Source organism: Hyperolius riggenbachi, chromosome 5, assembly GCF_040937935.1.
Source record: "Hyperolius riggenbachi isolate aHypRig1 chromosome 5, aHypRig1.pri, whole genome shotgun sequence".
NCBI lineage: Eukaryota > Metazoa > Chordata > Amphibia > Anura > Hyperoliidae > Hyperolius > Hyperolius riggenbachi.
The window spans coordinates 322,741,815-322,766,438 of NC_090650.1; the positions used below are offsets into that span (position 1 = coordinate 322,741,815).

Consider the following 24,624-nt stretch of genomic DNA (forward strand, 5'->3'; position numbering starts at 1 on the left):
CACATGCAAATTCATCCTATCAATATCAGCCTGCGACCCACCCACAAACGCCACATCATCCATATAAGCCAAATACTTCACCTGCTCTCCACCACCACCTGGCACAACAAATCCTTTCACCACCTTGTCCCGTTGGACATACCTCAGCAAAGGCTCCACCACACAAATAAAAGCCATAGGCGACAGTGGACACCCCTGCCTGACTCCGGACAAAACGGGGAATGACCTGGACAAAACCCCATTTACCAAGACTTGGCTCGAAATTCCAGTGTAAAAACTTCTAATAACTTTTAGGAGACAATCAGGGACCCTTAATTTTGCCATCACCCCGAACAGGAAGGAGTGTGATACTCTATCAAATGCCTTTTCCAAATCGATACCCTCAATGACCATCGGCACTTTATTTTCCTGTGAAAAACTTATCATGTCCCTTAACAAAACCAGGTTATCGGCGCTTCTTTGACCGGGGACCGCACAGGTCTGCCCCTCTCCAATCATAGATGCTATCACACTCCTTAACCTGTTTGCGACCAATTTCGCCACTATCTTGTAGTCCACATTCAACAGCGAAATCGGCCTCCAATTTTTTATCAATTTTTTGTCTCCTTTCTTATAAATCAGGGTGATGACTCCCTCCCGCATTGATGGGGACAACCGTCCAGAAGAAAAAACCTCCTGGACCACCTCCACCACTTCCCCACCAATGATAGGCCAGGCCCACCTAAAAAACTCCACTGGGAGCCCGTCCTTCCCTGGAGTCTTGCCTGTTTGCATGGCACCCACTGCCGCCCATACCTCCTCCGTGGCCACCGACTCTTTCAACTGCTGTACCTCCAACGGATCCAAACACTCCTCCAACACCTCATCACAATACTCTTCCATCTCCACATCTGACACAACATTCCCTCCTCCATACAAATCCACATAAAACTTCTGCACCTCTTCCACCACTTCAGAACCAACTACTTCCTTCTCATCCACCACCACTGACTCTAACACATCCCTACTGGACACCACCTTCTTAAAGAAGAACCGGGAGCAAGACTCCCCCTCTTCCAAATCTCTCACTTTCGCCTGATACACAATCCTCTTCCCACGCTCCATCAACATCCCCTTCATTCGCTGTCTTGCCTCCTCCAACTCTTCCTCCACCTCATACCCCCATTCCTTCATCTTCACCAAATACTGCAATCTCACTTTCCACTTCTCTTCCTCCTCTCTCTGCAAACACCTCTTCTCATACGCCAGATTCCTGAAAAAGCCAGAAATCCTCCTCTTTGCCCAATCCCACCATTCTAACAAATCCACAAAACCTCTCTTCCTACACACCCATCCTGCATACTCCACCCTAAATCTTTCAAGTACGTCCACATCCTCCAACAACTCCACATTCAACTTCCAGACTCCCTTCCCAAACACCACTCTCTCCGACGTTTCCAGGGAACAAAGAATGGCTCTGTGATCAGAAAAAGTGACCTGGTGATAAGAGATAGCAGAAACCAACACATACCTAGAAAGTAAAAAGTAATCTATGCGTGACTTAACCGTGCCCGCATCCGAAAAGTAAGTATATTCCCTGTCCCTATTGCCTGCCGCCAAAGCTGCATCCTGCAGTCCAAAATCTGTCACAATCTGGTTGAGGATCCTACTGGTGGAGTCCAGCTTGGTCTCTCCTGACCCCACTCGATCCCCAGCCGATCTTATACAGTTCAGACCGCCGGCCACAATGGTCTTAATGCGGCCTGGCAGATTGAACTTGAGCACCTCCAAAAACTCCGCCCTCTCATTTTTGTCTGCAGGAGCGTAACAGTTAAAAAGACGGTACTGGGAACCAAAAAAATCAAAATTCACAACCATCATCCTTCCCGGAATGATGACAGCATGTGACAAAACCTTTATGCCTGGGTTATTAAACAGCACGCCAATGCCCTCATTCCTACTCTGGCAGGCAGGGGACCAGATGGCATTGCCCCCTGCCCATTCCCCAGAGCCTGGTACCGTCTTCAATATACACTCCTGCAGACAAAAAATATCCGCCCTAAAATTTGCAAGGTCCTGCAGGACTGCAGCCCGGCGGTAGGAGGAGCCGATCCCCCTCACATTTACAGACAGCAGGGACAGGACCATCACCAAAAGACACCACGTGTTATGCACCCTACACTCAGCCATCATCACTTCTTGGATGACCTGGGACTCTTCCTTAAGCCCACTGTAGCGGGCTCCTGCTTTCCTTTCTGTTTTTCTTTCTTTTTTGTTTCTTTGACTCCGCCATATTCCAGTCCTCTGGACCAGAATCTCCAGCAGTACTCGGCCCAGGCACCTCTGGGTTAATCCTCCTAGCTGGTTTGGTGTTTTTCCAGCTAGTGGGTACAGGAGACTGCGTCATGTCAACTTTTAACTCTCCCTCAGAAATGTCACTGACAATACGCATTTTTGCCACATAGGTGTCATCACTCTCTGATTCTGTCACAGCCTCTTTTCTTTCTTGATAAGGTAGTGGATAATCACTGTCACTCTCTTCTATCACCACCTCTTTCTCCCCTTCCACCTTCCCAGGGTCTGTTATGTCCATCTCACACTCCTCCTCATTTGCATAACCTCCTCCCACCTCCTCTGACATCATGCTGGCTGATTTCCCTCCTTTATTTGAATTTGGGGAGCTGTTATTTTTGGAGGGAAGTGAGGGAGTCCCCTGCTGGGATCTCCCCACAGCAGTGTCAGTCTTTGTCTTTTTCCCTGCGCTTTTCACAGGGCTAGAATGTGCTGGCAGAGTCTTCTGCGAGAGAGCAGAAGAAGGGGCGGGCTTAGGATTGTGCAGGGGATCAGCTGACTGCACAGCTGTTTCCCCGCCTGCATTCTTCTTGTTCTCGCCGGCTGAGCCGGCTCCAGGAACTGTGGCACTACTGCTCCCAGCAGACCTGCGGCTACTAGCGTCCATGGCAGGCCGCTGGGGGTCTGTGCAGACATCAGGAACCTCTGCCTGGCTCACGAGAAGCACGGGGGAGGCTTCGGTACTGGTGGCAGGGGTCGGTGAAGCCTCAGCACACTCTCCAGGCTCACGCTGCGGGTCCCGCTCAGTAGAAACTGAGCCGATGACGTCACCAGCGCCAGGGGAATCCCGCTCTGCTGGAGAGCCGGGCACATCTTCGGGGAGCTGCTCCGGGGGGGTCTCCTCCACAATCTCACTCTGCACAGCCCCAGCCTGACTCTCCACAGCGGGGGGACTCGGGGCAACCTCAGTCACAGCACATACATCGGCCTCTCCTGTCCTGCTCGCTGCAGACTTGGCAGCGGCAGCCTTCTTACAGGCAGGACCGGCAGCCTTCTGCACATCAGAGGGAAACTCTGCAGACAGAGGCACGGCGTCCTCTTCACCCCCACTCCCCACAGCATCATCATTTTCATCCACATCCTCACCCAGTTTTCTTTTCTTCACTCGCTGCAGCTTTGGCAACTCCTCTGCCTGCAGCATCTGGGAATCAGTTACTTCATCCACAGGGGGGCCAGGGGGGGTCTCAGCAGCGGTTGGGCCCATATGGACTACACTGGTGCCTTCTCCAGCTGCATCAGTAAGGGGGGTCTCAGTAACAGCCTCAGAGTCCCGGGGTTCCACACGGGGAGCCAGTGACCACCTCCTGCCCCTACCATAAGAACCAGCGGCAGCAGCATACGTGTAAATCCTTGTTTTACCACGCTTTTCACAATCTTTGGCCAAGTGGCCGCCCACACCACAGAGGTCACACACTTTCACCTTCTTGCAGCTGGAGCCAGGGTGCACTGGCTCCTTGCAATGTCTGCACCGCTCCTCCGAGACACAACTTCCAGTTCCATGCCCAAACATATAGCACCTCCGGCAGTAGAGAGGCTGCCCAGGATACGTGACATAACCTCTCTCCCCGGCAATAGAGAAGACAGGGGGTGGATGAACTACATCATGCCAGCACCCCTCCTGCCTCTTGAACTTCACAATAAACTTCATTTTGCTTCTGTATACTCCTATGTGATTGTATATTTTTTCAGCAGAGCTCACATCCTCAAAATATCGCAGCATGAACAGCCTGACCACATCTGGCTCCACGAAAGGATTGTACATATGCACATAAATCTGTCTCGCCTTTTCATTAAATAATGGCGTGACCGACTCCAACCAATTAACATAATCTTCCCTGCTCTCTCTATAATCTGCCAGCACTTTTAGCGCATCTTCCTCATTATGCATTGTGATATCATAGGCCCCTTGTCCTGGGAAATCTTGTATTGCAAACATCTTGCTCTTATTCAGGTTCAACCCCTCCACCAGTACCTTATCGATGAACGCCTTCGGTCCATGTCTCCTCCAATCCGTCTTTACGACAAAGCGAATTGAGTTCCGCAGTTTTGGCATGCCTCCTCCACCTCCTCCACTCGACGCAGCTGCCATCCTCTCCCCGTTTATCCAGGGCCCCCACAAGGAGGACCCTTAGAATACCCCTCGTGCCAAGTCCAAGTAAATATCCTCCACCTGATCTTTGCCAAAAGTCCTAGAAGCCACAGACTGTTTCGGATTGTTTGATCCTCATCAGTGCATGGCATGGATTAATTTGGCTCTATGGAGTAGGGCTTGTAAACCGAGAGGTACAGACTAACCAGCAAGCTCATGGTGACCCAGAACTCATTGGAGTGTGTAAGGGACTACAATGGTCCTAAAAGCCCCCTTACTAAGATGTTAAGAAAAACAAAAATCTGCTTTCCTAAAACAGAAAGAATTTGCGATAATTTAGGTTGGAGTGAGCTCGAGATGTCTCCCACAGCACCACTGCTGAATATATGCAAATTAACCATTGTTACAATTAACCATTGGTACAATGGTTAATTTGCATATATTCAGCAGTGGTGCTGTGGGAGACATCTCGAGCTCACTCCAACCTGAATTATCGCAAATTCTTTCTGTTTTAGGAAAGCAGATTTTTGTTTTTCTTAACATCTTAGTAAGGGGGCTTTTAGGACCATTGTAGTCCCTTACACACTCCAATGAGTTCTGGGTCACCATGAGCTTGCTGGTTAGTCTGTACCTATATGTGAGGAAGTTAGCATTGATGGGGATAGTTTTTTTTCTGGCTCCTTATGATGAGGCCGTGGTGAAGGCAAGCATAGGCACAGCCGGCAGCTGAGAGATACGTAGAGGGCGCTCTTCTCATGCACAGACTGGGCGCGACTGGCTGAAGTTACGGGACTCGGTTCTGGAGCTGGAGAAGGCTGAGGATGGCAGTGTGGGAGCAATCCGTGTGGATGGGGCTAGAGGAAGCCCCAGCTATGTATACAACTTTTATTGTTAATGGTCTCTGGTACACTTTAAAAAATATCTGCATTCGGCCTTTAAAATGACAGCTGACACACAGCAGTAGACTCAGGATAGTGTAAAGGTGAGATGTCATATGTTCTATAACCATAACAGGTCTTAACAAAAGTGTTTTTCTATTTTACAAGTCGTTCTTTCAGATAATTGCAGTAGTTGCTGGAATAATGCATGGGGTAGGTTGTGTGACTGAAGGGAGCGACAGACTGTGTGTGTGTATTTAAATGGGAGTGTAGCCTCCGGGCGAGGAGTACATTGAACTGCTGTGACTGCACAGCTCAGCACTGACCTTGGTGTGCTCTGCTTATTTCCAAGTCTAAAGATAGATCTAGGTCTTTGCATCTCACCTAAAGGCCACACAAAGCAGCAGCTACCGCTAATGTCTTGTGGCTTCATATGCTGCACCGTTCTCACTCACTCTACTGTGCAGTTCATATTTTACATAGCCTAATGTATGTATGCCTGTGGTTTATAGTGGATTATAGAGATGACGCTTTTTCACTTTGTAGTAAGCCCATTTTAAACTAGCAATTCCTTCCAAGCTGCCTTGTAAGCAAGGTTTTCTGTGGTAATTGGGCTACAGAATAAATTTGCTCCATTAAACTGTATTTGTTTCAATAGTGCAATGACTGAATGACAGCAGTGTTTTTAATGATTGAGGCTTCAATTCATCAAAGGCTGTTCAATTAAAAAAAAGTCAGGGAAAATACCGCATTCTGTATTGTAGATGACCTGTTTTGTGTTGTTACAAGCTGTTCCGTGCAGTGAAGGCATTACAATCAGTAAGGCCCAGTGCACACCAAAACCGCTAGCAGATTGTCAAAATGCTAGCGGTTTTGGGAGTAGAAAGCCGATATTTGCCGGGTGCACACCGAGCGGATTTTGTATAAGATCCGCCAGCCGCATCCGCATCAGCATCCGCGTGGCTAATGTATCTCTATGGGCTGGAGCACAGCGGCGGTTTGAGGTTTTAAGCAAACCGCAAACGTGCAGCAAGAGGTACGTTTGCGGCTTGCTAAAAACCTGAAACCGCCGGTGTGCACCAGCCCATAGAGATACATTAGCCATGCGGATTTTCAGGCGGATTCGGCCGGCGGATCCGCCCGGTGTGCACTGGGCCTAAGAGGCATCCCAAACATCCTTTTAGAATGTACATGTTTGTTATACTGCCTCTGCTGCCTCTGAATCTGTCCATTAGTATTTCTTAAAGAGGAGCTGTCAGCCATACTATCTTGGAAAAAAACCCACATGTATAAGTAGATAAATAATTGCTCTACTTACATAACATATTTATTGCACTGTCCACATTTTGATTATAGTGATGTCATTTCTAATGTCCTGAGTTCATTTCCTACCTTACTCTCCTCTGCCTGATTGTTTTATGCATTGCCCACCTTCCTCCCAGTCTTCAGGCACTCCCACCCAGCGCTGCAAAAGAAAGTGCATTGTCTCTGCATGAGAAATGTTGGTCATTCAGAGAGGAACAGAGGTGTGGGAGAGGAAAACAGGAGGGAAAGAGGCTTCAACCAATCAGGCTGCGTTAGTTAAGTCTGAGGGGAAATAAAGAAGCAAAATTCACATGCCCTGCTTAGGTGACTAGCTACTCTGCATCTTCAAACAGGAACCTAAAGGGTTAAGTGTTTGAAGGAGGCAGGGGAAACTACTTTTGTTATTTTCTCTCGGCTCGCTGTCTGGGGGGTAGAAAAGCTAGACCCTCCTGAGAAGCCTTCGCAACCTATAAATGTCAGATCAGCGGGACTTCAAGGAGATAGGGGCTGTTTCTTTTGACTTCTGCTCTTGTCAGTCATAGCTTATCCCTCTCTGCTTGTGAGTCACGACCCTTCCACACTGTTTCCGACAGAGGAGAGCTGCCGATAACTATTGAGTAGATTACTTGCCTTTACCGCATGCTATAATCTTGATGAATTCACATTTACTGACATGTGTTGAGGTATTTACTGCACAAGTCGGTAATTTACCTCACTGCTCGGTAATTTCAGCTTTCCATGAGGGAATAGCCTTGATGAATTGACATTTTCCTAAATGCTCCGTAAAATCAACTGTTTTCAGCTTATCGAATGCGGTAATGCTGGAATTGGGGCCTAAATCTTGCCCTGATGTACTAGGTTACATTTCCCATCTAATACTTCTCATACAGGTATCTACAAGCTCTGAGGAGTACCTTGACATATGGTAGGAGATATCACAGGGGCTACATTTAATATTACCAGTCATCAGCCTACAGGCCTGACCATGTAAGATTTTGTGTACAATTCCTTTAACCAAGTCGCATACTTTGCAGCCAGGGCTGTTTTTGAGCATAGACAAACCAGGCACAGGCATGGAGTGACACCTGCAGGAGGGGGCACCACAGAGCTATTCTTAACATGCTTTGTTTTAGGAAATGTATACACCACTGCTAGTTTGGCTAAGAAAGGGATAGTAATCATTTAAAGGAATACTATCGATACCCAAGTGTTCTAAAATGACAGTGTGCAAATAATGTCTAAGTAGCAGTGTAAACATTTTCCTACTTTTCATGTTAAATATCAGAGGCAAAAGCTGTAATTTATTGAGGGTAGGATTTAGCTATATTGGGACAAATCAATTGCAGAAGGGGTGTCTGCTTCAATGCACAGCCAGAGTTGCATATCAGACTACAGAAAGCAAATATCAAACATATCAAACTCTGAAAGCACAAACAGTATGAAAAAGCTGTGACAATTAGTTACATTTCCTCTGCTCTCTTCAGACAGGTCAGTCAGAAACACAGGACACAGGAGCTGCAGCTGTTAGGAGCTCTCTTCTCTGTCACACACAGAGCTACACTGAGTTAACTGATCAAGTGTGAGGAGAATTTCCCCTCTCCTCATGGCTCAGTCAGCGGTCAGTTTTGTCAGGGAAGTTTGAATGTATTTTGCTAACAGTAAACAAAGAAGTTGCTACTAAAATGTATACACCAGTACTTAGCAGCACTTCCCAAACAATTCCTGAGTCAATTGAAAAAAATATGTGAATCGATAGTATTCTTTTAATTAAGCAGTACTTGCCTTAGATTTGGTTTATATTGATTGTTGCAGACTTTTTGTTTTTTTCCAGGACAATATTTCGACTAATAAAGAGCTAGGCTGTATATAAACATTATGTATATGTATATATTACTATTTATATAGTGGCTACATGCCCCTTATAACAATTATAGCAGGTGTATGTTATGTAGATGCCATGATTTTGGCCCATTGAAGTGCATCCTATCAATTTGATATTGGTTGCCTTAAAATGAACCTTAACTCATGGGAAAAAAAGTTTTACTTACCTGGGGCTTCCCCAAGCCCCCTGCAGCCGTCCTGTGCCCTCGCAGCTCCTCGAGTGTCCTCCGGTCCCCGCCGTGGGTTAGTTTCGTTTTCGGATGGCTGAGAGTCGGCCCCTGGCAAGTGGCAACGCATACTCTTCTTCACCCTCTCCGCCGTCAAGTGCGTCCTGCGCAAGCATACTGTGCCTGCAGTATTCACAAGATGGGGGGGCATAAGGTGCCTTTTTTGGAGCACCAAAATGGCTAGAAAAGGTTTGCAGCATTGATAAGATTTTTCTCATTTTGCAAAAGTGCCCAGATTAAAAGCAGGCTGCTGACCCCTTTCCTGATGCAATATGGGGGTGGGAGTGTGTTAGTAAAAACAGCAAAACATAGTGGAATACTACAGTTTGGGTGACAAAGCACAGGATAGCAGTAGGACATAAACTATTCTATTAATTCATATAACAGAGCTGCAGAATCTGAATCTGTTTTTTCTGTTTCATGCAGGCTCCAATCTTGCTTATTGGAAATGGCCTTACCTACACAGCTGAATTAGCTCTGACAGCTACTGTAGCCTGTACATGGCTATATATACCCCTGTTACTGCGTTGTTAAAAGTTTACATAAAAGTGTACAATAGAACAAAGTTCTATTTGTTTGTAATGAAAAAAAAAGGTTGTGCACACTAGAGGCAGTGCTGTCAACTTCACAGAGAGACTCAACAGGAAGGAATTACAGCTGACTGGGAAATGTTATGTGTGGAGTGTCTATTTTAGACTCTGTTCACAGTGCTTAGTTGCGTTGCAGAATAATTCTGCATGTCCGCTCACTGCCCATACAATCCTATGGTCCTGTTCACAGTGCTGCGTTGTAACCGATTGCGTAATTCTAAGTCGCTGCATGCAGGCTTTGTAAAGTCTTCATTGCAGTTCACACATTCTAACACATGCATCATGTAAGTGACCACTGTGAACCTAGCCTCGACGGGAACCAGTCTCCTTGTATATGCTTCTGCCATGCAAGCCTCATGTTTTAGTACTATCTTACACTGAATGTTTGGGCAGGAGTGCATTATAGCTTTGAATAACTGTATTTTTTCATGATTTTCTCTTTCCCCCCCCTAGAATGCAATGATGACTTTTGAAGAGGAGAAAATGCAACTGGCATGTGATGACTTGAAAATGACAGAAAAGTTGTGCGAGAGCGATGAAGGTGTCATAGAAACCATCAAAAATAAAATCAAGAAAAATGTAAGTTTTCTCAGCTAAACATTGCATTGCCCATTCAGCAGACTAGGGCCCCTACTTACAGGGAGGAGAAGAGCCCATACTTGTCCATGTAGGGTATATATATTACATATGGAGCTGGGGCAGCAGCCTTCATACTGGGGTCTTACCAGAGAATTGGTTAAAATCACATCAGGGCCCTGATTCACCATCTATTTTACAGTAAGTGTTCTGTGTGCAGGCAATGCACAGGCACTGTGAGAAGCCAACATTAGATGGGCCAAAGTACTTTATTATTCATTTATATAGTGATGTTTTGTGTATGAAAAAGAAGGGTTTATGATGCAGCTCCTGTTTTCCGGCATCCTTGTTATAGTTTCGGCTGTATTTGAACTTTTCCCGAGCTGTCCCAGGTTAATGAACTTTTGCTCAGGCTCATACTCTCTTTTGCACATATATGTGAAGAGTTGTAACACATACATTGTGTATAATATAATGTTGACCTTTAATATTTGTTTTTACTTTTTCTGTGTAAATAAGCTGTTTAATTATTATTTTATCATAAATAGGAGGCTGCTCATCATAATATATAAACACAATTAATTGTTAAAACCCCAGTACATCAATAGATCAATGCACTGTGTTATCTTTATTAAAGTGAAACTGAAGAGATAAACAATTGTATTTATCCTTCTACTCCAAAAAATGACCTTTTTTTTTTTTTAGATATCCCATAGCTTTATTTTATATTTAAACATTTACTAAGTAGATTAAATGTTTTGTTGTCTTTGCTCAGTGGCAGCCTATTAAGTGTCCCAAAATGAAAATACATGAACTATTGAACTTTTTCTATCTCCCCCTGCTCTCAGAAGTTGTATTCTGCCAGGAAAACTTTTATGGCTGTTATTTGCTTATCAGCAGTGTTTGCTACAGTATATTGCCAACAAGGTACAAGAAAGGCAGCAAAATAAAACAAGTAAAACAGCCTGGTTATTAATGTTTTGCACTGCACATACACGTTTATCTCATCATGTCATATGTCACCTCGTTATTAATTTTACACATGTACTTTTTTCCATGGAAACTTTGGTGCAGTGACTCTTTATTGCTCGTGTCCCTTTCTGATATCCCTTTGACTGCTCCTCTTTATCAGTCATAGTCCATGCCCCTGTAGTCGCATTGCCATGACAGTGACCTGCTCCATTGCGTGTGTGTTGGGTTGCATCCATGCTTCCTGTGTAACCACAACTCCCTACTAACTGGCAGTCTATGCACATAATACAACATGATGCTGCATTTGAAGTAGTGTGTCATGCTAAGGAGAGCTTTGCATGCTTAGTGTGATAGATATTCTTCAAGGAAAACTGCACCTGCAGGTCTTATACTGGGAATACACCATACGTTTTTTCAGCAGATAGATGGCTCGACAGATAATTTCTGCCATGTCCGATCTTATTTTCGATCGGTTTTCTGATCGATTTCTCATAAAAGTGAAAGGGAATTGATAAGAAAAGATAAGAAAATTCTTCGGAAAATCGATCTGAAATAAGATCGGACAGTAAATCGACTGAAAAATCTCATTGTGTATTCCAAGCATTATGCTGGGAATACACCATACAATTTTCTGTTATGCTGGGCATAGATGGTAAGATAGTTGTGCCGGATCGAACTGCTGGCTCGATCCCGGCGCATCCCCGCTCATCCCTGCCGGCGCCTGGATCGATCCCCGCTCGTCCCCGCGAGCGCTTCTTATCTTCCGCTCGATTCCCCGCTATTGGCCGCCCGTGGGGATCGAGCAGGGAGTCGATCCGGCGGGTCATCGGACCTGTCGGATATTATCAATCGAACCATCAGCGACTCGATTGATAAGAAAGAAACGAATAGTATGCCCAGCATTATGCTGGGTACACACTATGAGATTTTCTGGTCGATTTACTGTCAGATGGATTATTTCCAATATGTTCGATTTGCTTTTCGATCGTTTTCCGAGCATTTTCCGATCGATTTCCGTGCACTTTAGTAGGAAATCGATCGGAAAATGCTTGGAGAACGAACGAAAAGCAAATCGAACATGTTGGAAATAATCGATCTGACAGTAAGGGCTGGTTCACACGGGCGTCTGCTGAGCTTTTGCTTGGCATTGCGTTCAAACGCCAGCGTTTAAAATCTAGCTTTTGAAAGCTTTTGAAAAGCGTTCAAGGCTATCAGTTCTGGTCTCTGCTATTGTTTCCTCGCGTTTACTGCCTCTGAAAGCAGCATGTTGCTTTTGAGACTAGACGCAACGCTGGGATCTACTGCCAGGCTTTCATGAAAGCCTGCAAAAGCCAGCTCTAAACGCTCCCATTCACTTGCATGGGATGGCAGTAGATCCCAAAAAACGCTGCGTCTGAAACGCTGCGTTAAACGCCACAAAAAACGCCCGTCTGAACCAGCCCTAAATCAACCAGAAAATCTCATAGTGTGTACCTGCCAGATAGATAATTTCCAACATGTTGGACATTATCTATCTACCCATCTAACTGCCTAGCAATTAGCATTGTTCTACTCAGCAGGAGATAACCAGAAGACAATGCCCCAGAGATAATGACCAGTCTCTACAGAAAATAATCTAACAGAAAAAATCTAAAGGTACATGCACATGTCGGATTTTCGCAAACGACCCGTCGTTTGGACGTCCAAGCGTATCGCTTAAGTCCAGTCTTGTCAGCTGAATGGCAGAATGCACACACACCTGATTTGACGTCCAAACGGGTCGTTTGCGAAAATCCGACGTGTGTACGAGCCTTAACAGAAAATTGTATGGTGTATACCCAGCATTACTGACAATGGTTCACAGTTATCATTCAAGTACCTAATGCTGGGTCGATTCTGGCACTCGATTCTGCGCCCAACTGTTTTGCCCGCACGAAATTGAGCGGCAAAACGATCGCCTGGTGATCGGACATGTCGGAAATTATATATCGAGCCATCTAACGCACCACACTATTTCCCTTCAGATAGACAGTCTGATCGATTATTTCTGACAGGTCCCATGTGATTTCCGATCACATGGGATCAGTTTTTCTGATTATTTTTGTATGGAGGTGATCAGAAAATTGATCAGAAAAATTATCGGAAATCAGATTGGACCTGCCGGAAATAATTGATTCAACACATCTACCTGACGGGAAATTGCATGGTGTACACCAGGCATCAGAATGTCAGTTTATTTAAAGGCCTCAGAAGTAGTGTAATTTTTCTATTGAAATCCCCACCTATACAGCTTTTTCCTAACTCAGGTTATTGTTGCTTCAGGGCATGACCTCAGTTCTGCTGTGTTCTGTTATTTGTACAGCCTTGTTTGTATAAGCACCAAATGCAAATTGATTCTGGAGAAACATGTAAATTTATAAAAACAGTCAGTGTGTTGCTGAGGCAAACCCTTCAAGGAAAATGCACTAGACGTACAGAGCCTTCTGCTGTTCTAAAATGTTATTCAACTGGCTATAACTTTGTACATTTGGGTTAATTTTTTGAGTAATTGAACCATATCACACATACAGTCAGTGAGGTCACAGCAAAAGCTGCTATTTACACTTGTTCTAGGTCACTGACTTCACTGGGCAGCTTTCAGAAAAGGTTCTGAGTGGCAAAATCTTGTAGATAGTTCTCGGAGCTTGCAGCTCTGGTCAAGTGTCTAATAAGTGCCTTCTTGTGCCTCACTTTGTTTCATGGTATGAGCCCCCCCCCCCCTATCTGGGCACCAGAATTCCAGGGGTCCCATTCCAGTCTCCCCTCTCTGATGCCCCATCTGACTCCATTGGGTCTAATGTGAGACAGGAATGCCACTGGGACAAACATAAGGGACAGCAGTATGTGTGGCAGGGGTTCTATGTATCTCATCCCCAATGTATATTCTTTTTATTGCCTCCTGTGTCTCCCATTAAGGAAACCTCACTTTCCTCAATTTTCCTCTGGGGACTCAGGCAGTGTTAAAACCCAAGAAAAGGTCTCTTTTGGAGCAGAAGTTGGTTGTGCTGGGCAGCTGTTTAGAGTTTGAATCGGCCCCAGTGCACTATGTTTTGCTGCTTTCCTGCATGAACTTCAGCAGAGCTGCGTGATAAACACACAGAAAATGCATCACAAGTGTGCTTTCAACACCTTTATAAAAGCAGCCCTTTATTTCCTGAATTGTTGTTCTCCCTGGGAGAACCTTCTAGGTTTTAGCCAACCTATAATGTAAAGCGCTTTGCCAGCTCACTGTGAATACTACATGGATCTCGATACATATGTTTTCTCATTAACAGGTTGATGTAAGGAAATCTGCCCAGACCATGGTTGACCGCCTACAGAGACAGATAATTGTTGCCGACTGCCAGGTCTATTTAGCTGTCCTTTCCTTTGTGAAGCAGGAGCTGTCAGGTGAGTGTCCTGATTAAAGGAGATAAAGCAGCTGAAATATCCTGTGTTGGCAGAAATATTAGCCTACATTGTGTATTACAATGCCATGTAGTCTCCAGATAATGGCTAGACTGTCATTACTGGCTCTCTGTGCAAATCCACTTATCCACACACCGTGCCATAGATGCCAACTCAAGGATTCTATATTAAGCATTGTATTTTATAATTAAAGCATAATGGACCTTACAGGAAATATACTGTACTTCTAAATCCTTCATCACTACGGAGGAGTGGGCGAAACTGACCGTCAGCTGACATGGGCCGTGGCAATGAGACTTAACCCACCTTGGTCTCCGCCTCTACATCCTTTTGCTTTACCATATATGGAATGTGTTGGACAAATTTAAATCTATGGAGGCCCTTCCTTCAAAACAGACAGCACTTAAACAAAACCCTGTTGTTGTCTTGGAATCAAATACCATAAAACCCTTTCTAAAGTCCTGTAAAGTCCATGCCCCAAATGATTCAGACCATTTTAGGTGGCACAAGTGGAACCTACGCAGTATTAGGTGCAAAGCGCAGAAATGACCTGATTTGGCATCAGGCACAGTCAGGCATGATGTGCAACTATTTTTTTTACATGCCAACCACTGACGTGTGGTTACAAGCCCTCCCATTCAGTTGTATTATTTTGGAGCTGGAAGGTGCTCGTCCTTGGCAATTTGGCGGCTAAATACAATGGGGTTTTTTTGTTTTGTTTTTTCTTGTCCATGTGCCCGAGGCTTTAACAATGTTGCATGGCACAGAAATTCTACAGCACCTGTCCTGTAATATATATGAAGATGGAAACATTTGATATAATATTCACAATGTGAGCTAGCCCCAGTCTGTCACACGCTTAATTTAAAGGACTACTGTAGGGGGAAAAAGAGTTGAACTTACCTGGGGCTTCTAATGGTCCCCGCAGACGTCCTGTGCCCGCGCAGCCACTCACCGAAGCTCCTGTCCCTGCCCCCGGTTCACGTCTGGAATTTCCAAATTTAAAGTTGGAAAACCACTGCACCTGCCACGTCACCAGGAGCGTACTGTGCAGGCGCAGACCGTACTGGCCATGCGCAATACACTCCTGGTGACATCAGCGTGAGCGAGGACATGGCCGCACAGGCGTAGTGGTTTTTCTACTTTAAAGTCGGAGATTCCAGAAGTGAACCAGAGGAGGGGACCGGGGCATCGGTGAGGTTATACTCTATAAATACATACACGTTGCATTTCTCTCTGTTTTCCTTGTGTCCTATGCAATAGTTCAGGTTCACTTTAATTACTCCACCCAGAATGGTAAAATGTGCTGTGTGGCTATACATAATATTTGGATGCGTGTGGCTATACACAGCTCATTGGTTGTTCTTCCTCTGCTTATGTGTAAATTAATTTTACTGTATTAGCTTTATGACACACACTAGATAATATTACACTCATACAAGCTCATTCTGTGAAGCAGAGGAAAAAATGCTGATTAACAAAGCATAATATCACTTAGTAATCAATCACACTACATTCTTCTGTGGTCAGATCAATAGATTCCTCATTAGATGGAGTAGGTGATGATGATCACATTTGTACATTGCTGTTTGCCTTATCAAATCAGCTGTGATGTTTGGCGTCTGCAGTATGTGCTCTCACAAACATACTGAAATTAGGAAGTTATGCTTTTAGAAGCAGCTTATGCGCTTCCTTTAAAAACAGCAAATTTCCTGTTATTTTAAATTTTTAATAAGCTAGAAGAAGCCCTCTTTGTGTGGCTGCATTGTCATCAAATACCAGGTTAGCAGTTCACAACAACAAGATGCGAAAATGCACTGCAGCTGCTGCGGTTGTAACGTGTTTTTTTTTATTTTTTTTATTTTTTACAAAAGACAGCACCTGAGGTTTAATGAATTAATTATAAGCAATGCACTTAAGAGCATTATGATACAGGCTCTGAGCTGTCTATGGGCTATTTGCATAGCCATTTAAAATAAATATTGATCAGAAAATCAAATACTATAGAAATTAAATCTACTTTCCAAACACAACATAATACTGGCCACACATGTTAAGATTGTAATTGTATGACAAAATGATCTGCTTGTCAAGAAAAGTGCATTTGTGTAAAATCAGACTGTGGACTCAAAATTGATCAGCTAATTGTAATTTTTTTTTTAATCAAATGTGATTAATTTATTCATTAGGAAAGCCAGAATAGATTGAATCAAGTGGATCATTTTTAGAAGCGAATGATTTAGATTTATTTACAATTGTTTTAACCTCCCTGGTGGTATACCCGAGTCAGGCTTGGGGTGGAAAAAAAGTAGCCAGGAGCGGTAACCCCGAGCCTGTCTCATGGTAGCCGCTGGGAGCTTATTGCAGAGTATGGCGTACAGCAGCGTTTTAACTCGCCTCCCCCAGGATCCAGACACTGGCAGCCATTCTCCTTCCTGTCCTCAGAGGCTGTGCATCCCTCTGACGAGATCGTCGTCTATCATCATGACCACACATGGCGTTCTCACTACTTCGTACTACTACCGTACTACTACCGGAGGCTGGAGAGAGAATTGCAGGTCTCGATCTCAGGGAGGTGAGTAAATGCTGGGCTGCCACAGATCTCTCTGAGGTGCTCCAACTCACAGAAGATACAAAGACACTCCTAACCAAACGGCTCCAAGGGAGCGTGAGTATATAGCGGTACATTAATATAAACCATTATAGCACTCACCACGGAGGTTTGCCTGATACTAAAGATAAGCCTTTATGCATTGGACTAAGGAGATATTACCGAGCACGCACTTTTTCAAGTGAAAGTACATAAACATAGAGGTTTTTTTTATCAATTTCTGCGGACTTGGATACATATTTGTATGCACCTTTTGGGCGTATCCTGAGGATCTTATTTATTAAAGCGAGTTTTTCAAGGCATTTTTATTTTTACTCTTATTTTTATTCCTCACACACTGGATGGTTTGGTTGTGACTGCTAATGTATGAATATATGGATTATAGTGATTACAATTCTGCATCTCCATACTGCAAATGTATAATAGGTTGTGTCTGTAGGTGAAAGGGTGGATGTATCTACGGATTATAACTTTATACTGCATATTTTTACTGCAACTGTAGAATTGATTGTGATTTGTGGTTTCTCAAATTGTTTGAAACTGTGACGGCATGTACATGTTTTAATAGAACTATTAAAGGAATATTTTTTTAGAACTAATATTGAGCATTCCCAGTGCTTCCTGTTAATGTATAAATAACTTATCAGTATCCATCAAAGGTGTGTACGCACCTTTAGAAAGGGCTCTAAAGTGAGGATAAAGCGTAGAGGTGACAGTGAACACCCCTGCCGTGCCATTAGCCAAGGGTAACCTCTCTGTCATAGTCCCATTAGCTCTGACTCTCACCATTGAGTTTGCATATAAGCTAGCTATTTACCGTAACTTTTAATTCTCTCCTCATGACCAGTATGGTCCAAGAGACCCATTAATCAGGTCCCGATTAACTCTGTCAAAATCCTTTTGCGGTATCCGTTGCTAAGAACACCTGAACTTTGCTCAACACAGTAATTCTGCAATCTGGACTTCTTTCCAATGCCAGATTTTTGCGATATTAGTAGATATGACTATTTCTGTCTTACATAATTGGGGAAAGGTAAATCTAGATTTTTAAATTGAAAAATCTACTTCGGTATTTGTTTTAGAACATTATCAACTGGATCCACGTTGGTAGCTGGGAGCAACACCTCAGGTATTTAGATGGGTGACCCAGTAAATGGCTTTTGTTATTTGTTTTTTTTTTAGTAGGAACTATTTATTTTGTGGCTTTTCTTCTAATTTATGTTCTCATTGTTCTTTTGCTTCTCTCTAGCTTACATTAAAGGAGGCTGGATCCTGCGTAGGGCCTGGAAAATTTACAATAAATGCTATGTGGACATTAACTCCCTTCAGGAAATGTGTCAGAAGAAGGTGCCTCAGGAATCCTCGCCCTCCGATGCTGCTAATGATAATCACATTGCTGCTGAGGGGGTCACGGAGGAGGCTCTGAACAGACTGAAAGGTGCTGTCAGCTTTGGCTATGGACTTTTTCACCTTTGCATATCCATGGTGCCCCCAAACTTGCTCAAAATCATCAACTTGCTGGGTTTTCCAGGAGATCGTCTGCAGGGGCTATCTTCACTGATGTATGCAAGTGAAAGTAAGGACATGAAGGCCCCTTTAGCTACGTGAGTAGCTATATTGCAATGCTTCAGTAGTTGATATAGTGTTAACAGTAAGTAATCAGTATATAACAAGGAAGATAAGACACACAGGTAATGTAGCAATTGTTTCCTACTGCTTGGATTCATGAAGTGATGACTAGGACCACATGACTGCAAGTGGCCCTGATATGATTGCTGTACCCCTTTTTGTCTTTTGGCACACTACCACCGATGTAACAAAGTGTTACTTCTTCCTGGTAGTCCCAGCAAGCAGTGAGTAAAATACATAAGGTTCTCCTTTACTATGTGCCATACAGTAATAGTAAATGTGTGTTGTTATTATTGAAAACTGCTTTATTAGTCTGTTTTTATTAGAGTGTAATAGTAATAATAGTGTAATGTTCCCGTTAGACGTAAGCCTCATAGATCATTTAAAGAGGAACTGTAAGGATAGGATTTTTTTTGTATAAAACAAATGAAAAGAGAGAGTGTTATGAGGAGAAGAAGAGATGAGCAAAAGAGAAAATCATCATCTTACCCTGTCGGTGTGGCGAAGAAAATGTCCTCTTGCAGCATAAAAGGAATCATGTTTAACCACTTGCCGACCGCACGCTTATACCGTGCGTCGGCAAAGTGGCAGCTGCAGGACCAGCGACGCAGTACTGCGTCGCCAGCTGCAGGCTGATTAATCAGAAAGCAGCCGCTCGCGCGAGCGGCTGCTTCCTGTCAAATCACGGCGGGGGGCTCCGTGAATAGCCTGTGAATAGCCGATGGCGGCTCGCAGGCTAAATGTAAACACAAGCGGAAATAATCCGCTTTGTTTACATTTGTACGGCGCTGCTGCGCAGCAGCGCCGTAAGGCAGATCGGCGATCCCCGGCCAATCAGCGGCCGGGGATCGCCGCCATGTGACAGGGGACGTCCTGTCACTGGCTGCACAGGACGGATAGCGTCCTGTGCAGCCCCGATCTCCGGGGGGGGAGCAGGTAGGAGAGGGAGGGGGGAATTTCGCCGCGGAGGGGGGCTTTGAGGTGCCCCCCCCGCCAGCCACACGCAGGCAGAAGAGATCAGACCCCCCCTGCACATCATCCCCATAGGGGGGAAAAAAGGGGGGCAATCTGATCTCTCTGCCTACACCCTGATCTGTGCTGGGGGCTGTAGAGCCCACCCAGCACAGATCACTAAAAACAGCGCTGGTCCTTAAGGGGGGGGGGGGGGGGGTAAAGGGTGGGTCATCAAGTGGTTAATGCTGGAATGTTTTTTTTTATTCCCTTAGTTGAAGACACACCCCTTTTTCTTATATAGATACCCAAGTTTATCCAGATCACTTAGGGCCCTGTATAACATTGAAAATCACTGCTATTTTGCCACAATTGCGACTCTTGTTCAGGGAGAGATTCTTGTTCTCAGAATGAGAATCGCAAATGCACTTGCCGCAATTTTCAGTGTAAAACAGACTTTTTCACAGTGGTATTTTCTCCTATATTTGTGTTCTCCGCTAGGCTGCTATGCCAGAGCTGTGTCTGATCCTGTGCCTGATCTCATCTTCTACAGTATTAGATTATGGTGTTGATATTAAAGGCCTGATATCTCAGTCCTCCAGTCCAACTGATTACTGAGATAAGGTATTAGCGAAAAATATCTTGTGAACCAGTGTATGGCTGCAGTTTGGCACAGAGGTAGTGTGTAGGAAGTATGAGTGCTGAGATATTGGGCCTTTAATATCCACATTATGCAAATCAGGAAGGAGCTGCATGTGATGTCATTATCCACAAGGCTGAATTTTAATTAGTCCTTGAACTAACACCACAGAGTGGGAGGGATTTCACCCTTTCAGCTGGATTTTCATTGGCTGCAGGACTTTTACCCTGAGAACTGGGTTTTCTCTGACAAATCTGCCATCAGTTTCACATTGGTGGCAAGTTTATTTCCACCTTACAGTTCCTCTTTAAACCACCCTGTGGGAAACGTTTCTTCCAGCACTGTGATCTTTATTATTTCTTGAACATTGGTGTTGAATGTTTCTTCAATTGCACTTGAAGGCCAGTCCCGACAAAAATAAGTTTATTGAAGCACAAAGTAATACAGCTTCATGCATTGGTCAAGATAATATTGCAGTCAGAGCAGACATTGCTTGGAACATACTAAAATGCATCATACAAATTTTGCATAGTGCTTCCAAGTAGAGAATTAATATTTATCAAGCAAGAGCAGTTTGACCTATACGTCAATCAGCAAATGCTGCATATGGCTATACACATTAGAGGCTGAGTGATGGGACTGAACTGCTATTAGGCTGGAAATTCGTGTTATACCAGGAAAATGATCAAATGTCTATTCAATGCTAATATTCTTGCAGACGTTGCCAGGATTTTGTAGTTGTTGTTTCCTATCAGGTGGCAAGGGTCTTCAACTTTTTCCTGGGTCATATCAGACCATTTGAGTGTTGCCTTAAAGTTAGTGTATTACTGGTTGCGTAATAGCAATTAAGCATGCATCATAAAACGCTATCTGCCTGGAGTTCATATGTTCTCCCTGTGTGTCCTCCAACATCTAAGAAATGAGCAAAACGTGCTAATTTCCCCACAAATTTGGCTTAATTTCACCTATAGACATTCAAAAAGTGTCATCCAACTGGGGGTAGCAAGTGATCTCAAGCTATTTTGAAAACATCTAATTTGTGTATGTAGCTTTAGATCATGGCAGAAGTACAGGTTTTTTTTTTTCACTCCACTAATGGGTTTGTAAATGGCACTTCTTATCTAAGATGTGCTGAAATATAAATCGTACCACCACAGCTCCTATGTTGCCATGAGCCACACCATCTTGGTAAATCCCAGCACAGGCACTCTACTGTGAATGCGCCAACTCTATGGCAGACCCAGCTCTTGTTGTTGTCTATGGGAGATGGCCTGTCTGGATTTTAGCACATCCCGGACAGGAAGTGCCATTTATAATTTGTAACTACTGACGGGATGCAGTGAATTTCTTTAAAAGTAAAGTTTTGCTTTAAGGAAATTCAGTATTCGATATATGAAAAACATGTTCATAGCAGCTGCATGCATATTACTGTACTTACTGTATGTAGCCACTTATTCATTGGACTTTCATCAACCTCTCCTGCAGTCTGATAAAAGTAACCGGACTGAAGACGCTTCCTACCTAATGGCAGACAATTGTTAAAGCGGACCTGAACTCAGAACGTCCTCTCTGCTCTAAAAGATGCGCAACAGCATAATAACCTTTGAAAAACTTTTGTTACAACAAATCCTAAAATAAGTCTGCACTGTTCCTACTTCCTGATTCATGGAAGCAGACATATTGTTAACATCCTGGGCTTCAAATGAGCCTCTCTGCTGTGCTGCTGTGTCATGTGACACAGGGGAGAGATCAAATTACAACTTATAATTAGACACAAATGAGTGGGAATTAAACAGGCCAAACTCTCTAAATACATACAGGGTGCATTTCTCTAAGTTTTCCTTCTGTCCTGTGCAAGAGTTCAGGTCCTCTTTAATAACTGCTGGCCGAGCTTGCAATAAAGCCTGTGCTCGGTAATGATCTCCAACCCTAGATAACCTCAGTAAATCAGGCCCTTAACGGGCTATTATTCCTATATGGATGGAGTCTAATGTGCTGAAAACGTATTTTCAACTAATATTTGTATGTAGAACAGAGGCGCCAGCAGGATAAAAGTCAATAACATTTTTATTTGTGCGTTCATAAGCGTTGTGTTCCGATCGCACAGTCATCTGCGTTTAACCACTTCACCACTAGCGTATATCTACGCTTCTTTTTACCCCCTTTGCCCACCAGGAGCGTACATATACGCACCTCCCGCACTCGTACACACCGCCGGCCGCTCGCCCTGAGATCAGTGAACGGGAAAAACCGTTCCCGTTCGTTGATCTCAGCCCCCCGACGCTTACAGGTTACATGAACAAAAAATTACTGTGGCCATCTTGTGGCCAAATAGTAAAACTACATTCAAAACATTTTTCATATACAAATACATACTTTTACACTATAAATTAACTCATTACCTCCCACACTCCCCAATTTATTTATTTTTTGTAATAAAAAGAAAAAAAAATTGCAATAAAAAAACAACAACACATAAATATTTACCTTAGGGACTAAACTCTTTAAATATTTATGTCAAGAGGGTATAACACTGTTACTTTATAAACTATGGGCTTGTAATTAGGGTGGACGCAAAACTGAAAAAAATGCACCTTTATTTCCAAATAAAATATTGACGCCATACATTGTGATAGGGACATAATTTAAACGGTGTAATAACCGGGACAAATGGGCAAATTTCATGGATTTTAATTACAGTAGCATGCATTATTTAAAAACTATAATGGCCGAAAACTGAAAAATAATAATTTTTTTTCCCCACATTTTTTCCTATTTTCCCATTAAAACACATTTATAATAAAATAATTCTTGGCATAATGTCCCACCTAAAGAAAGCCTAATTGGTGGCGAAAAAAACAAGATATAGTTCATCTCATTGCGATAAGTAATAAGCTATCTTTGATTTGATTTGATTTGATTTGATTTGTAATAATAAAGTTATAGACGAATGAATGGAAGGAGCGCTGAAAGGTGAAAATTGCTCTGGTGCTCAAGGGGTAAAATCCCTCAGTGGTGAAGTGGTTAATGATGTGAACGTGGCCACAGTTTTGGTGGACTCCCCAGTAGCATTGATTGCAGACACTCATTCATGGCTTCTGAGTAGATTTGGACAATTAATGTAGAAGTCATTGTTAAGGGGAATCTCCATTTGTATTTATTTTGTGTGAAATGCAGGCAGCAGTATAAGTTCTCATTTGTCTAGTTTTTTTTTAATCATAAATGGAGGTAGATTGGTAAATATCCAGTTCTCATGAGCTTGAAATGGGTTCTTTTGTGTAGTTGTAGGATAAGGATCTGAGTCAGATCTATCAAAACCAGTGCAAGAAAAATTAGAGCAAAACTTGTGCAAATTAGGTGGTCAGAGCAACCGATCCAAATTCTTTATCTGGGCACCTTCTGCATATTTACACCAGGTCAAATTCTAATCTCTCAATAGATATGGCTAAAGCCTGGTACACACCATGTAATTTCCCATCAGATAGATGGGTCGAATAGATAATTTCCGGCAGGTCGGATCTGATTTCCAATTGTTTTTCTGATCGATTTGCATAGAAGTGATCAGAAAATCGATCAGAAATCCAATTGGCTCTGTCGGAAATTATCTATCGACACATCTATCTGATGGGAAATTGCATGGTGTGTACCAGGCATATGAGACAATCCTGAAACAGAGATTTTACTGTAGATGTGAGGTTGACAGTGGTCTTTTTGAGTTCCCTCACCCTGAAATTCCCATTCCCTTTTTTATAGTCCTTTATTTAAAATGATGCTGCAGTTAAGTCCACCCTCTTCTTGTCTATATACTTTATGTGAGCCTGGATAGATTTTGTGGTATTATTCATACATCTTTCTAGGTTAGCCATCCAGCTGCCTAGTTTCTTATCTATTTGCTTTGCCATATAGCTCATTTAAAGATGGCAGCCTTGAGTTCTTTCTGCAGAAGCATTTTAAACCTGTATAAAAGACTGGAATCATTGATCCGAGACTGGGCAACTTATCTAGGCCCTGAGACTTCCCTCCATTACTTGTCAGCTGTTCCATTCCCCTGTGCCTGCCTTTAGAATGGGTGGAATCAGAGCATGTGGTCACCACCTTTGAGCCTTACATATTATGGGAACTCATCTTCAGAACTCCTGGGAGATTTTGTTCCCTGCTGCCAGGATGTGGTTTCCTCTGCATACAGCTTGTGGCTACCACTGTTGTTTCCAGTGAGTCTGATTAAAGGGAAAGGAAGGTATTGACTGCTCTTTCAGCTGACCTGTAGGCTCTGGTAGTGCAGAGCCAGATCAATCTGTGGCCATCTTCTCAGCTGCCTTTCCCATCCCACAAAGTGCACCACTGCACACTCACACTCCCAGATACAGATTCATATACACAATGTAATAAACATTCTAAGAAATAGAAAATGGATTCTCTGCATTAACTATATTCAGCCTCTGTAACTTGCTTTAGACCGGGCTGCAAACCACTCGACGTTGAGAACCGCTGCTTCAATGTATACTTTTGTTTGGTATA

General features: G+C 43.5%; 1 protein-coding gene across 1 annotated transcript in view; it reads left to right on the forward strand.

Annotated features, from left to right (window-relative positions):
• Window positions 1-24,624, forward strand: part of TTC39C (tetratricopeptide repeat domain 39C) — a 160,809-nt gene that overhangs the window by 87,700 nt on the left and 48,485 nt on the right. The window contains exons 3-5 of the mRNA XM_068237277.1: window positions 9,755-9,880; window positions 14,143-14,257; window positions 18,136-18,490. Of these exons, the coding sequence (XP_068093378.1) occupies window positions 9,755-9,880; window positions 14,143-14,257; window positions 18,136-18,490 (596 nt within the window). The remainder of the gene's footprint in view (window positions 1-9,754; window positions 9,881-14,142; window positions 14,258-18,135; window positions 18,491-24,624) is intronic.